This window comes from Neofelis nebulosa, chromosome 3, assembly GCF_028018385.1.
Source record: "Neofelis nebulosa isolate mNeoNeb1 chromosome 3, mNeoNeb1.pri, whole genome shotgun sequence".
In the NCBI taxonomy this organism is placed as follows: domain Eukaryota; kingdom Metazoa; phylum Chordata; class Mammalia; order Carnivora; family Felidae; genus Neofelis; species Neofelis nebulosa.
The window spans coordinates 150,770,725-150,786,883 of NC_080784.1; the positions used below are offsets into that span (position 1 = coordinate 150,770,725).

The 16,159-nt window shown below is 34.7% G+C and overlaps 1 protein-coding gene across 3 annotated transcripts in view; it reads left to right on the forward strand.

Annotated features, from left to right (window-relative positions):
* Positions 1-1,657, forward strand: part of LOC131507502 (sulfotransferase 1 family member D1-like) — a 46,072-nt gene extending 44,415 nt beyond the window's left edge. For all 3 annotated transcript variants that reach the window (XM_058722360.1, XM_058722361.1, XM_058722359.1), the window contains exon 8: positions 818-1,657. In XM_058722360.1, coding sequence (XP_058578343.1) covers positions 818-930 — 113 coding nt within the window. In that variant the 3' untranslated portion in view covers positions 931-1,657. The remainder of the gene's footprint in view (positions 1-817) is intronic.
* Positions 1,658-16,159: the final 14,502 nt, after the last annotated feature.

Here is a 16,159-nt window from a genome sequence, read left to right on the forward strand (position 1 = left end):
CTTAAACTCAACACCCAAAAAAGAAATAATCCAGTGAAGAAATAGGCAGAAGACATGAATAGATACTTTCCTAAAGAAGACATCCAGATGGCTAACAGACACATGAAAAGATCCTCAACATCACTCACCATCAGGGAAATACAAATCAAAACCAGCCCTGTCAGAATGGCTAAAATGAACAACTCAGGAAACAGCAGATGTTGACAAGGATGTGAAGAAAGGGAACACTCTTATGCTGTTGGTGGGAATGCAAACTGTGCAGCCATTCTGGAAAACAGTATGGAGGGTCCTCAAAAATAAAAATAAAACTAGCTTATGACCCAGCAACTTCACTACCAGATATTTATCCAAAGGATACAAAAGAGTGCAATAAGTGAAATAAATCAGAGAAAGATAAATATCACATGATTTCACTCATATTTGGAATTTAAGAAACAAAAAATATGAACATAGGGGAAGGAAGGAAAAATAAGATAAAAACAGAGAGAGGAAAACCATCAGAGACTCTTAAATGCAGAGAACAAACTGAGGGTTTCTGGAAGGGAGGTGGGTGGGGTTATTGGCTAAATGGGTGATGGACATTGAGGGGAGCACTTGTTGGGACTAGCACTGGGTGTTATATGAAAGTGATGAATCACTGAATTTAACTCCTGAAATAACTATTACACTATATGCTAACTAACTTGAATTTAAATTAAATATATATATATATATATATATATATATATATATATATATATGGTAATTCAAATTAAAACTGATCTAAGAAGGAAATTTTATAGATGTCTCAAATTTGTCATTTTATCTTTCTTTTCAGGTATTTTGGGAGATTGGAAAAATCACTTCACTGTAGCCCAGTATGAGAGATTTGAAAAAGAATATGATAAGAAAATGAAAGGGTCTACACTGTCGTTTCGTTCAGAGATTTAAGAAATACTGTTCTTTCTCCAACTCCTTTACCTAACCCTTAAATTAGAAAAAAAAAATCCCTTCAAACATTTAGTGAAAAAAATTCTGCATGAAATATTTCTTTACTTACTAATAGTAGTGTTTTGTAATAGAATATTCAAAGAAATTTGGAGTCTACATATAAAAAATCAATAGTCTCTATGATTTAATTAATTAATGTTCTTACTGTTCTTAAAGACAAAATAATAAAATTAAGTTTAAATCTATAAACATACCTGCTTTATTTTTTTAAGTTTATTTATTTATTTTGAGAGAGAGAGAAATAGATAGCAAACAGGGAGGGGCAGAGACAGAAGGAGACAGAGAATCCCAAGAAAGCTCCATACTGTCAGCACAGAGCCTGATGGGGGGCTTGAACTCATGAACTGTACAATCATGACTTGAGTTGCAATCAAGAGTTGGGTGCTAACTGACTGACCTGGGTGATGCCTCATTGCTTTTTTTTTTTTTTAATTCAAGTTCTGGGTCATTGGACTTGCAAAGAAGATATTTAGGACAGTCTTCAAGATGGATGGATTAGAACCAAAATATTCACCTTAAAAAGGCTTTAATTTCTCTTTGTTACATGCTTAGAATGATACCAGTGTAATATAAGCTTAATGACATTTTTGTGCAGAGAGTTCACTGAAATGTATTTCTCTAAAATGGTTTACTATGGATTAAATTTTGGATAGTATATCAATCAGTAGTAGTCTCCTGTTATAGTTTATATGAGTTCAAAGAAATTTAAGCCAGATTAGCACTAAGAAAAAAATACACGATGAGGTATGACCTCACACCAGTCAGAATGGCTAAAGTTGACAACTTAGGCAACAACAGATGTTGGTGAGGATGCAGAGAAAGAGGAACCCTTCTGCACTACTGGTGGGAATGCAAACTGGTTCAGCCACTCTGGAAAACAGTATGAAAGTTCCTCAAAAAATTAAAAATAGAACTACCCTACGACCCAGCAATTGCACCACTAGGTATTTATCCAAGGGATACGGGTGTGCTTTTTCAAAGGGGCCACATGCACCCCAATGTTTATAGAAGTACTATTGACAATAGCCAAAATATGGAAAGAGTCCAAATGTCTATCAACTGATGAATGGATAAAGAAGATGTGGTATATATATATATATATATATATATATATATATATATATACATACACACACACATACACACACACACAATGGAGTATTACTTGGAAATCAAAAAGAATGAAATCTTGCCATTTGCAACAAGGTGGATGGAACTAGAGGTTATTTTGTTAAGCAAAATTAGTCAAAGACAAATATATAACTTCACACATATGTGGAATTTAAGGTACAAAACAGATGAACATAAGGGAAGGGAAGCAAAAATAATATGAAAACAGGGAGAGGGACAAAATAAGAGACTCAAATATAAAGAACAAGCTAAGCATTGCTGGAGGGGTTGTAGGTGGGGAGATGGGACAAGGGGCCACAGGAAGACACTTGTTGGGATGAACACTGGGTGTTATGTGTAGGAGATGAATCACTGAATTCCACTCCTGAAATCATTATTGCACTATATGCTAACTAACTTGAATGTAAATTAAAAATAAATAAATAAATAAGAAAATTAACATTAAAAAAGGAAGGAAATACAGAGAAATAATTGTAAGAACATAAGAAATAGCTACAATACCAGTAGTTGATATTTACTGACAGCTTACTACGTAACAAGCACTGTGCTATACAATTTACGTGGCTATACTTTAACTGATCTTCATTCAATTCTTTATTTTTTATTGTTATTTAATTTAATTTTTTGTTTCAAGTTTTTATCTAAATTATAGTTAGATAACATATAGTGTAATATTAGTTTCAGGAATAGAATTTAATGATTCATCACTTACATATTGATCTTCATTCAATTCTTTAAAATAGGTATTCTAATTTTTCCCAATTTTCATAGTCAGTAAACTATCAGTACACACATAACAAATATTCTGTAAAGGCATAAAGAAAGGCCAATTTGGTTTCTGATCCTTTTTTATTAACTCTTATCTTCACATTCCTCTCTGACTTATTCTGTATTCTCCCTCTTTCATGTTTTCAAATCCCTGCCATTGTGTATTAATCACACTTCATGACTACCAGCTATTTCAGATGTAAACTTACCAAGATCACTGAAAATCTTCTCTGATGAGGAAAACAACAGAAGTTCTCAAATTTCATGCATTGTGAAACAATAAGAAAAACTGCGTTGCTTCAAAAAACCTCAAGTAGAAATAAATAATAGCTATTCTTGGATTTTATTTTTAACTTTTTTTACTATGATATATACACATAGTAGCGATTTAATAATAAATAATATGTTTTAGATGCCACAAACTGAGGTTTCAAACTTCTTTTAATCCATATTTATTTTCTATTTTGACTTACCTTAGATCTTGAAGTGCCTCTCACCTTTCTTCACATTATAGTCTTAATAATTATGACTATTTTATTTATTTTATTTTTTTTAACGGTTATTTCTTTTTGTGACAGAGAGAGACAGAGCATGAACGGGGGAGGGGCAGAGAGAGAGGGAGACACAGAATCGGAAGCAGGCTCCAGGCTCTGAGCCATCAGCCCAGAGCCCCACACGGGGCTCGAACTCACGGACCGCAAGATCGTGATCTGAGCTGAAGTCAGCGCTTAACCAACTGAGCCACCCAGGGGCCCCAATTATGACTATTTTAAAGATAGAGAAAATCACAAAGAATTTAAATGATTTTCCCCAAATCATAACATTTAAGAAGTAATGAGATTTGTTCTATAATACAAATGACCAACATCGGTTTTCCAATACATGTCATTGAAATGAACAAGTGGTCATTTCAAATTTCTGCCAATATCCTCTATGTTCTGTGCTCCCTTTATTCAATGAAGATTTAAAATTGTATTTTGAATGAATCAAGATTTTTTTTTGGCTTAAAATATGTTAGCATCCAGGGGCGCCAGGGTAGCTCAGTTGGTTAGGCGTCCAACTTTGGCTCAGGTTGTGATCTCACAGTTTGTGAGTTCGAGCCCCACATCAGGCTTTGTGCTGATAGCCTGGAACCTGGAGCCTGCTTCATATTCTGTGTCCCCCTCTCTTTCTGCCCCTCCCTGCTCACCTTCTCTCTTTCTCAAAAATAAATAAAACATTAAGAAAAATAAAAATACATTGGCATCCACGGAATTTTTGTTTCATTTTGTTTTTGGAGAAATACAGCAGAGAATCGGACACACTTCAGATTTCTAAAAAATATAGTCGATATGCAAATGTAGACAAAACATAATTCCTATTCAGTGCAGCACTGAAACTATAAACATGGCATGAATGCTCTGATAAGGAAAACCACGCCATGAACTACAGTAACTACATAAGCTGAATTTTCATAATGTCTCTCATTTCAGATACTTTGCCTGCTTTTTGTCATGGATATACAGGTAATTTTCAGACCACGTTGCCAGTATTTTGATTCAGAAAACATTAGCACTGCACTTGTAATTCTTGACTTAGTATAAAAATAACACTTTGGGCATAATAAAGGTAGTAAATACTGTCTATCTTTAGCACTCAATTGAAATGAAGAGTTCAAATGCACTTACCTAAAATCTACATTTGATGTAAACCATTTGATCTTCAAATGATGTGAAGCGTTTTCTTATTGATAAATACTATACTATAATTTCATCAACCAGGTCCTTTTCAACTCTCAATTATTCTATATTATAATAACTCTCAAGAGCTCTAATTTGAAGAGAGGAGATCTCAATTTATTGAAATTAGCAGTTGAGTAATTGAACTTGGCATGCACGTTCCTAGGTTTTATTTTAAAATGTGGTAGTGGGGTGCCTGAGTGGCTCAGTCGATTAAGCATCCGACTCTTGACTTCAGGTCAGGGCATGACCTCACAGTTCATGGGGTTTGAGCCCCATGTTGGGCTCTGAGCTGACAGTGCAGAGCCTGCTTGGGCTTCTCTCTGCCCCTCTCTCTCTGCCCCTCCCCTACTCATGCTTGTGCTCTTTCTTTCTCTCAAAATAAGTGAATAAATTTTTTTTAAATGTGGTATTTATACTTTGAGTATCTTACATTCACCTGAAACAAATAAGACAGTTGCTCTGATACTATTCTAGACACACTCACATGACACTTTTAAAAGTAAAATGAAAAAGAATACATACTCAAGACTAAGACTGTAGGTGGTTGCTTTTATGTTGCAGTGAAAGATGTAGTCACTTTCCTTATGCTATTAATTTAGCAAACTAATAACCTTCTGATACGTAATTATAAACAGACCTATTCTAGTTGATTAAATAATTTTATAAAGTGTGAACTGTTTTATAAATTCAGTAACCATATAATATTATATATTATACTATGATATAATAATGTTAATAATTATATTAACTATAAAAGTATAATGCCATATTATTATATTATGCAATGTTAAAATAATATGTGTGTGTACCAACCTAGGTAATATTATAGGATGTTTATTGCTTATGCAGAGCCCAAAGAAATAAAGGGAAAAAGTGGAGCTGTTCCTATTGAAGGAGAATATAAATAAAAACATATATGATTTAAATTCATACATATTTTATTCAGAATGGCAATATTCAGAAAAATTAAAACCATATATATAAACAGAACTTTAAGGAATCATTAAATGGGACTATTTCTTTAAACCACACTTTCCTATGCTTGGTTTTCCCTGATTTCCATCAACCAATTCATGAACACATGGATCTATGTTTCTATCACTACACTATTCATGTTAGAAACAAACAAATGCTGAGCACATGGCTCTTGTCTTTGGGGAGCTTACAACTGAATAAATCAAAGAGAGACATGGGACTACATATTAAGTGTTACATTGTCTTGTTCAGACATTAAATATCTCAGAAATTCTGATAAGATATTTCTTTCAGCTGTGAGAGACAGAGTACATATTGCCTGTCAGCACTGTTTTTATCTCTAGAAGGAAAGAGGTGCATTTTTCTTTTTTAAAAATATTTTTTAATGTTTGTTTATTTTTGAGACAGGGAGAGACAGAGTGCAAATGGGTGAGGGGCAGAGAGGGAGGGAGACACAGAATTTGAAGCAGACTCCAGGCTGTATGCTGTCAGCACAGAGCCCCACTTGGGGCTTGAACTCACAAGCAGAGACGTGATGACCAGAGCTGAAGTTGGAGATTTAATGGACTGACCCACCCAGGTGCCCCAAGAGGGGCATTTTTCTTTAGAATTTTATAAGTTACAACTTTCTAAACAATTAACTATTACTGGTCTATATGTCAAAAGATACGGACCAGGAAGATGTGGCGAGAATTCTTAGAATCAAACAGTAATAGATGTAGATCAGAATTTCCATATTAAATGTTAAATAAGACAAAGAAAGAAATGGTTAAGATAGTTTTTAAAAATTAGTAAGCTAGGAAGAGAAGGAGAGAGGAAGAGAGAGAGAGAGAATTCCATTTTATATATGCCAAGACTACGGCATCCAAAGAGGGAAATGGAAACTTATCTTGCATTGCTTCCAATTCTTTAGGGAGGTAAAATGTTTTATCTTTTGAGCAAGTATAGAATTACATGTGACTCCTTGAACAGTTTAAACCAAAAATAAACTAACCTTATGAATCCTGTCCATTAGTATGTCCTGTGTTTCTATTTTTCAAAATGGAAAAAAAAAACCCACAGATAGTATGCTGAAGAAAGTGGAAAAATATTAAATTTTTTATCTCAACCAAGGACTTTAAGAAAGACCCCATTTATAATAAAAGGGTTTATAACTTCAACAAAATGTATGGGAGAATTCCTGAAAATTTTTAACGAATATAATCACAGCCAGATTTACTTTTTTAAGATAAGAAAAAATGGACTGTATTTTATATACAAACTTAGTATAATATTTATATATAAAATATATAAACATACATAATTTATGTATATAGTTATATGTAAACACATATTAATGTATCCATTATCACACAGAGTAGTTTTGCTACCCTAAATATCCTGTTTTGCCTATTCATCCCTTCTTCCCCACTAACCTCTGCCAACCACCAATCTTTTTACTGTCTCAATAATTTTACCATTTTCAGAATGTCATATTATTAGAATCATATGGTATGTAGCCTTTTCTGATTACCTCGCTTCACTAGGTAATAAGCATTTAATTTTCCTCCATGTCTTTCTGTGGCTTGGTAGCCCATTTCTTTTGATGGATGAATAATATTCTATTGTTTAGAGTTTAATTATCCATTCACCTACCAAAGGATATCTTAGTTGTTTCCAACTTTGGGTTATTATGAATAAAGCTGCTATAAACATCCCTGTGCATGTTTTTGTGAAGGCATAAATATTCAACTTTTTTTGGGAAAATGCCATGGAGGGTGGATTAGTGGGCCATATAATAAGAGTATGTTTAGGTTTCTAAGTAACTGCCAAATTGTCTTCTAGAGTGGCTGTGCTGTTTTACATTCTCACCAGCAATGAACAAGAGTTCCTGTTGCCAGGATTTGACGTCTTAATGTTCCAGATTTTGGTCATTCTAATCATTTTTAGTGGCATCTCACTGATGTTTTAAGTTGTATTTCCCTGATGACATAGGATGTGGGGCATCTTTTCATATACTTATTTGCTACTTGTATAATTTCTTTGGTGAGGTGTATGCTAAGGCCTTTGGCCCATTTTTGTGTGTGTGTGTTGTTTGTTTACTTATTTTTGAGTTTTAAGAGATTTTTGGTATATTTTGGAGAATAGTCCTTTATTAGATGTGTCTTTTGTAAATATTTTCTTCCAGTGTGTGGTTTGTCTTTTCATTCTTTTGACAGTATTTCAAAGAGCAAAATTTTTAAAATTTTTTAAAATATAATTTAATGTCAAACTGGCTAACATACAGTGTATACAGTGTGCTCTTGGTTTTGGGAGTAGATTCCCATGATTCATTGCTTACATAAAATACCCAGGGCTCATCCTAACAAGCACCCTCCTCAATTCCCATCACTCATTTTCCCCTCTCCCCCCTACCTCCCATTAACCGTGAGTTTATTCTCTGTGTTTAAGAGTCTCATGGTTTGCCTCCCTCCTTCTCTATTTGTAACTATTTGTAATTTTCCCCCTTCCCCTCCCCCATGGTCTTCTGTTAAGTTTCTCAAGTTCCATATATGAGTGAAAACATATGGTATCTGTCCTTCTCTGACTGACTTATTTCACTTAGCATACTACCTTACAGTTCCATCTACATTGCTGCAAATGACATGATTTCATTCTTTCTCATTGCCAAGTAATATTCCATTGTATATATAAACCACATTTTTCTTTATCCATTCATCAGTTGATGGACAGTTAGGCTCTTTCCATAATTTGGCTGTTGTTGAAAGCGCTGCTATAAACGTTGGGGTACATGTGTCCCCATGAATCAGCACTCCTGAATCCTTTGGATAAATTCCTGCTAGTGCTATTGCTGGGTTGTAGGGTAGTTCTATTTTTAATTTTAGTAAATTTTAGTTTATCAATTCTTTCTTTCATGGATTGTGCCTTTGGTGTCATACCTAAAAAGTTGTCACCATGCCTAAGGTCATCTAGATTTACTCCCATGCTATATTCTAGCAGTTTTACCATTTTGCATTTTACATTTAGATCTGTGATCCATTTTGAGTTAATTTTTGTAGAGGGACTAAGGTCTGTGTCCAGTAACTTGCAATTTTAAAATAAAATTTATATCACTATTCAATGACTTGCTTTTCTTTAGAAATGGTAGGGGTCTTAAAGTCTGTTTTAGCTGATCTTAAGGTGCCTAAAATTTTTTTTTCTGATTAGCATTTGCAAGTATATCTTTAGCTTCCTTTTACTTTTAGTCTTACTCTTTCTTTATGCTTTAGGTATTTTCTTGGAAAAGACTTTTACTGAATTTTTTTTTCCTGATCTAGTAACCTGTTTTTTTCACTATTTTATTATTTACTATTTTTTCTTCTTCAAATTTTTATTCAAATTCTAGATTGTTAACATATAGTGTAATATTGTTTCCAGGAGTAGAATTTAGTGATTCATTACTTATATATAACTCCCAGTTCTCAACATGACAAGTATCATCTGTATTTTGATGATACATTTAATCCTTTTTTTTACTACAGTTGCAGATACATTTGGATTTATTTCTGCTATTTTATTTTATACTTTATATTTATCCTCTTTCTCCTCCTCCCTCCCTGTCTCCTTTCTCTTTTTTCCTCATTTCTTGCCACTTCCTCCTATTCTTGCTTCCACTTCTACTGGCTTAGAAGCTTTATTATCATTATTATTATTTTAGTAGCTTCTCACAAAATTTTTCATGTTGAATTAACAAGATATAAAAAATAATCAAAAACTTGAATTCTGATTAATAGAAGGAACTTAGAATCCTATATAACAGTCTACTCATCTCTTCAAGTAATATGCTAATTTTGTATTTAAGTTGTCCCATATATTATTAATCCTATGATTCACATTTTTTTTTTTAGTTTTATACAATTAGAATTTGTTTATATTTACTATCATGCTTTCTCAACATTCCTTCTTGAACCTCAGAACTTTCTACCAGGATTGCTTTCTTTCTTCTCGAATTTTATTCTTTAATTCTTTTTCTTATATATATATATATATTTTCTTTTATTCTTTTCTTGTAGTGAAGTTCCACTGGTGGTAAAGTCTTAGCTTTTAATTAAAGACATAAAATGTTTTTAATTTGGCTTTGCTCCTAAAGAATTATTTTGTTACGCACAATTCAAATTGCACAGATATTTTCTCATAGTGCTTCAGTATATTATTCTACAGCCTCGAGTTTTTATTGTTGCTCATCAATTTGACTGGCATTCCAATTGTTATTTCTTTACACATCATCTCTTTTCTTGCTTTTAAGATATTTTCTTCAGGGTGCCTGCCTGGCTCAGTCGCTTAAGCATTCCACTTCCTCTCAGGTCATGATCTCGGGTTCCATTGGGCTCCGTGCTGACAGCTTGGAGCCCGGAGCCTGCTTCCGATTCTGTGTCTCCCTCACTCTGCCCCTCTCTCACTGGCACTCTGTCTCTCTCAAAAACAAATAAACATTAAGAAAATTAAGATATTTTCTTTATTTTGATATTTGCAGCTTTATAATTGGAATTTTTAAAAAAATGTATCTTGTCTGCAATATGTTGTGTATCTTGAACCTGGGAAGTCACGTATTTCATCATTTCGAGAAATTCTCATCCATAATTTCTTTAATGAACTGATCTCCCCTATTCTTTCTGTTTTCTCATTCTCGAACTTTTATTACACATATGTTAGAATTTCCCATTTTATCTTATTTTCTACATGTGTATTCTCTTCCTCTTTCCTTTCGCATTGTCTCTTGCTTTGGTTCTTTTTTAGACCTGTTCACTTTTTTAGTGTTGTTCAGTTTTACTCTTTTGTTGCTTGCCCATCTATTGATTTTCTTATTTCTATGATTTTAATTTTTTAAATTTTGTTTAGTATTTTCTTATAGCCACATAATCATTTTGATAGTTTAATTTGTATTGCTATTTTATTTCTTAAAAAATTTTATCATAGTTAATTTAAACTCTCTGTGATAAAACCAACCCTTAATATGTTGAAAAACCTATATCCCATTAACTTTGTTTCCACAATCTCTTTTTTGTAGTGGATTATTTCCTCCTGTACTGTGGAATTTTATTGGGAGGTAATAATTGTGTGAACTTTATATATTGCAATCCTGAAAGACCCATATTTAGAACAGTATTCATCAGAGAATATTTGTATTTGCATTTCTCAGGCATCAGTGGCCACTACTAACTTGGGATAATATTATTGCAGCTTTAATACTTTGCAGGTCTATATAGATCATGCACATTTGATCACAGACCCACATGGTGAAGGCTTATGGTAACAAATTCTAATGGGGTGTTATTAACATTATCAACTCACAGTCTTACCAGAGAGAAACATCTTTCATTGTGGGGTTTTCCTGATTTCATTAGCTCTGCAATACTTGTGGCAATAAATTCTGTTTTATCATAGAGAGGGTTCTTTGAACATTCTTTTGCCACAGTTAAAAACCCTGGTTTGTGTTTTCACTTTCTCCTTCTGATTCCAAACAGCTGCTGGTGACTGGAGGCTACTACAAAATGGCACCAAGTAAAAGATTTTATGCATTCTTGGCCAAAAAACTGAAAAACAGGGACCATGCAAAACTTTAGAAGTGCGATGTGAAGCAGCCGTGGCTTCGGCACTGTGGAGTTTGGTGGTGGATTGTGGTGATTCTTTTACAGCAAACAACACTCCCAAAAATGTGTCCATGAAACCACACTCCATTAGTATGCAATGGGAATGAAACTGGGAAAAGAAAAGAAACGGTTTTATATTAAGCCCAAGTTCTAATGAGTATGAATTCTTACTAATAATTATGATGCCGTATGCTCTGTTCCACTTTCAGACCACAAACACTCCTCATTTAAGACAATGTCCAAAAAGAATAACATCTGTTATTCTTGTATAGTTCTGTATAGAACCTGTATACTTGTATTCCTGTATTCTTGTATACTTGTATAGAACCTGTATAGTTCTGAGGGTCAAATAACTTGCATTGATAAGCATGCTCCACTTACATCACCTTGTCAGAGATCTGTGAAAGGTTTTAACAGACCTGATAAATCAAGACCATATTTTAACTCAGCAATCCATGATAGATTTTTCTTCGGAGAGCAAATGAATTATCTATAAAACAGAAGTTACAGTTTTTATAGCAGTGTCTTTACTAAGAGTTTCTATGTCCCAAGCACTATGGAGGTTTCAAAATTCCTGGGAACAAATTTGGTAAGAGCAAATGTGAACAGCGTAGGGAGCAATGGTTCCTGTGGATGCCTATGGCGTGTGAGTTTTGGGGGTTGGGCTGATAAAAGAAGACGGTAAAGGGGCGCCTGGGGGGCTCAGTCGGTTGAGTGTCAGACGTCGGCTCAGGTCATGATCTCGCGCTCGGTGAGTTGGAGCCCCGCATCAGTTTCTGTGCTGACAGCTCAGAGCCTGGAGCTGCTTCGGATTCTGTGTCTCCCTCTCTCTCTGGCTCTCCCCCCCGTTCATGCTCTGTCTCTCTCTGTCTCAAAAATAACTAAATGTTAAAAAAAATTTTTTTTAAAGAAAGAAGACAGTAAGAAAACCAGAGAAGGGGAAGAATTCAAACACACACTGACACTTTAGTTGCAAATATAGGTACATAGTAGCAATACTGGGTGTCCCACGGAGCTTTCTGAGACAACACAATGGAAAACATAAAACATAATTTCTAGGAACTGTCCTCTAAAGCAAAGGAGATGTAGCATCATTGAGGGGGAAGCCAGCTATGGTTGGCAGTTCCATGGGAATAAAGTTATTCCTGTTGTGGACAAAACTGAGCATAACTGCATCTGGTTTATTAAAAATTCAGTAAAATAGCTCATTTCTGTCTAGGCACTGCTCAGAGGCCATATTCATTGCTCCAGCCTATCCTGCTATTGAATTAGGAAGTGAACACAGGAGAAATAATAAGTTCATACTTGCATTAGTGCTGACTACCCCTGGAGCATGGTACTAAGTGTTTCACAAATGCTTTTTGAAATTTGCACATCGTCTTTATGAATTTAGCTCAGTATTATCCCCTTTTTACATAAGACATGACTGAAATACAAAGATAGTATGTAGCTTCCCCAATGTCCAATAGAACTGGTATTTGAATCTAGTCAATTCTGCTTTGCTACACAACCCTACCTCATCCTAACCAAAGTTAGTGCTTCATAAATTATAAAATTGGCACTGGAAAAATTAAAAATGCTTCCAGGCTCTCCTGATAGAAAGGGGCAGAGACTAGGTTAGAAAGTATCTTCAGTTCTGACTTTCAGCCCTAAATCTCTAACATGATTGGCTGAAAATGGTGCAGACCAGATAGTGAAGGGGATTTAAAACTAAAGTCATGATACAACAAAACAGAGGTAATTACATCCTGGACAAAGGACACACAGACAACGTGCATAAGGTGAGGGTTTGAGTTGTAATTCACCAATCTACACTTTCTATACTTCTCCCCTTCACAGATTTTTGGTGTAGTCTGGCTGTCCCAGAGAGTTACAGCTCTTCAGGAAAAGTTAAAAACGATACCAAGAATAGCAAATACACGAGCCACCTATATTTACCGAAATTTGAATCACCATTCCATATTTACTTCTTGATGTAATGTCTTTATTTTCTGAGTACATTCAGATATTTATAGGGTGTATATTCAACTTTCTATGTCAATTAAAATACTGTATATCCAGATAACATGACATTAAGCTCTTTATTTCTTTAGATATATACAAACCCCAAAGGGTCTCCCAGATCTCAAGCTAATCTGATCTTTGGAAAGTTCAATAACTACAACGTATAAGATCACTTTAATTTTATCAAAAGTGAAATGAAAATGTCATTATTACACCCTATAAAAGAAATATATATATATATATATATATATATATATATATATATATAATTTCATGAAGGTAAAATAAAAGCAACCATTTGTTTTGCATTTCAAAGAGTCATAAAGCAAACATCTTAGACTAGTTGTTCTTTCATATGTTTACCTCATCTAGTTATGAAAGTCAAGACTCCTAAAAGTATTAACAATACAACTTCTTCAAAAGCAGTAAATGATAGCAATTATTTGCAAGAGCAAGTTGAATAAAAATCTACAAGGTAAGTGGTTAAGAGGGAGCAGAAAACTTTTCTAAAAACTTATTCAGCTATGAAATTATAATTTCTAAAGATATTTTTAAAAATTGGTTATATAGGATTTTTGACAAAGTTGTTGATGTATATCCAAAGAACTACTTCTCAATCTGAAATAGGCATTACTAAATATTCATTTTTTTAAAAACCTTATACCAAGTGATGTATTCAACAGGGACTCTTGCCCAACCACATACTTTCTCAGGCTGCGGTTCTGATACAGGGCGGGTGTCTCCAGCACTGTAGAGATTAGAGAAGGAGAAATGATGGGCAAAGGTTGATATTGAAGTGCAAATTACATGTAAACAGAAAATATCATTTCTATGTTTTGCTGAGACAGCTGTAAGGTCTCAGGCCAAAGGCTCATTTCCTTAAGAGAGCTTTTGTTTCTTTTTTCAGGAAATGGAAACCACAGACAGAAGTATGGACAATGGAAGCAGCTGCTCACCTTTCCCAGGCCTGAAGGAGTAAAGAGCCAACCTGTGTTTCCACTGGCTTCTCTCCCCCACTTGGAGTAAGAGGAGGGAACGTCTTCAACTCAATACCTTAGCATTATGATGTTAATCCCAAGAGTGGGATTACCCACCTTGTATTTTTGTGAGTCAGACTGTATGTGCCTTGGACTGGTTCCCAGGAAAGCAGCTCTCTTGTCTTCCATTTCTTCCTAGAGAGGAGTGCGTGAGTGTGTGTGTGTGTGTGTGCGTGTGTGTGTGTTGAAGTTGGGTGGGGTGGAGTGCGGCTAGATGGGAAAGAGACTGGAAATCAGGTAGTAGGTTTTATTTCCTTCTCAGGAGCAAGGGAAAGCCAGGATCATGTACAAAAACCATGGTTATCAAACACGGCTTTTCTCTTTGGCAACTAAGAAACTAAACACTCCTGGAGCACCCAAGATTATAACCTTTGGTGCTGAGACATTCACTTTCCATTGTTCTGTAAAATCACTTTTACTAACAATGAAAAAGAAAAAAATATATGTATCCATACACACAGCCCCAACCTTGTCTTGCTTAATTAAACAAACTTCCCTTTCTTGAGGAAGAAGAGAATATATTTGATTGGTGGCAGTTATATATGAGAATTTACTTTTGTGCTCACTTTCGTTTCAGTGGAGTACACCCCACAAGCAACACGTAAGTGGAAGAATTTGAACTCGTTCATCTTCCAGATACTGAAGTTCATGATCTCATTGCTGTACTATGGTCTCATTGAAGGATGATTACTTGGACTTTGGGCCAAATTAACGATTAGAGGTGAAATAAGTGTGAGGTTAATTACATGCTAGTATTTATCAAACACAGTTTTCTAAATAAAATTAATCTACTTCTTATATCTAAGACTAAAAACTCCTATTAATATATCATATAACTATGGTTATTAACATAAATCTAAAAGCCTTTCATTCATCAAAACATTTAGCAAGTGCATTCAAAGGGTCGCTAGTCTATAGCACCAGCAAATATAGTTCTTTATGTTGCGCACTCTACAATTCCAGGTCATTCATATTACAGTGCACAACGTGGTGTACTTGAAAGACAATTCATTTATGAATAGGAATAAGCTCTAGGTTTTGCCATCGAAGGAGTTTGAACTAGGGTTAAACAAGTGAACTCTTGCTTTTGAAGACATCTAAAGAAAGAAGGTCCAGATTCTGCCAGCCCACTTTTGGATATTTTCATTTAGTTTTCAATGTCAATAATTTTTGTTTCTTGTAGACATTTCTTTATTTTTTTTAATTTTTTAACTTTTTTTATTTTGAGAGACAGAGCACGTGCAGGGAAGAGGGGCAGAGGGAAAGAGAGAGAGAGAATCTTAAGCAGGTTCCATGCTCAACATGGACTCTCATGCAGGACTTGATCTCACGACATGACCTGAGCTGAGATCAAGATCCCTGTGCTTAACCAACTGAGCTACCCAAGCACCCCATATTTCTTGTGGATATTTCTTTACCCAATAATGACCCTTCATTACTGTCATCTTCTTCCTCATTAAAAATGACTGAGGCCTACAGGGATGTCAATATTCAGATGAGGGAAGAAGGAAATGAGGAGAAAGCATTTTGGTGACAAATGTCTGTGTAACCTGCCTTCACAGAGGGAAGTAGATTCATCTCCACCCTAGTCCCTGCCTTCTTAGGTAGATGAGCTATGATGACACAAGGAATTTCAAGGAAATGACTCTTAGCATTATTTCTGTCACAGAAAGAAAGAGATGGCCCTTTGCTCAAGAATTTGTAGGGAAGCAAAAGTTGCTAACAGGATTGGCTTCTCCTTTGGACTCACACATTCCTAAGTAGTGTAACTGAGAAAAATATGCATGCAGAAACCACTGGTATAAAAACAATGACATTTGGAGAACATAGATAGATATCAGGATAGTAAATTGCACACTCGTATAAGGAAAATAAAAACAAATGTCCTCAAAGTGTAGAAGGGAACTAGAAAAACATCATAATG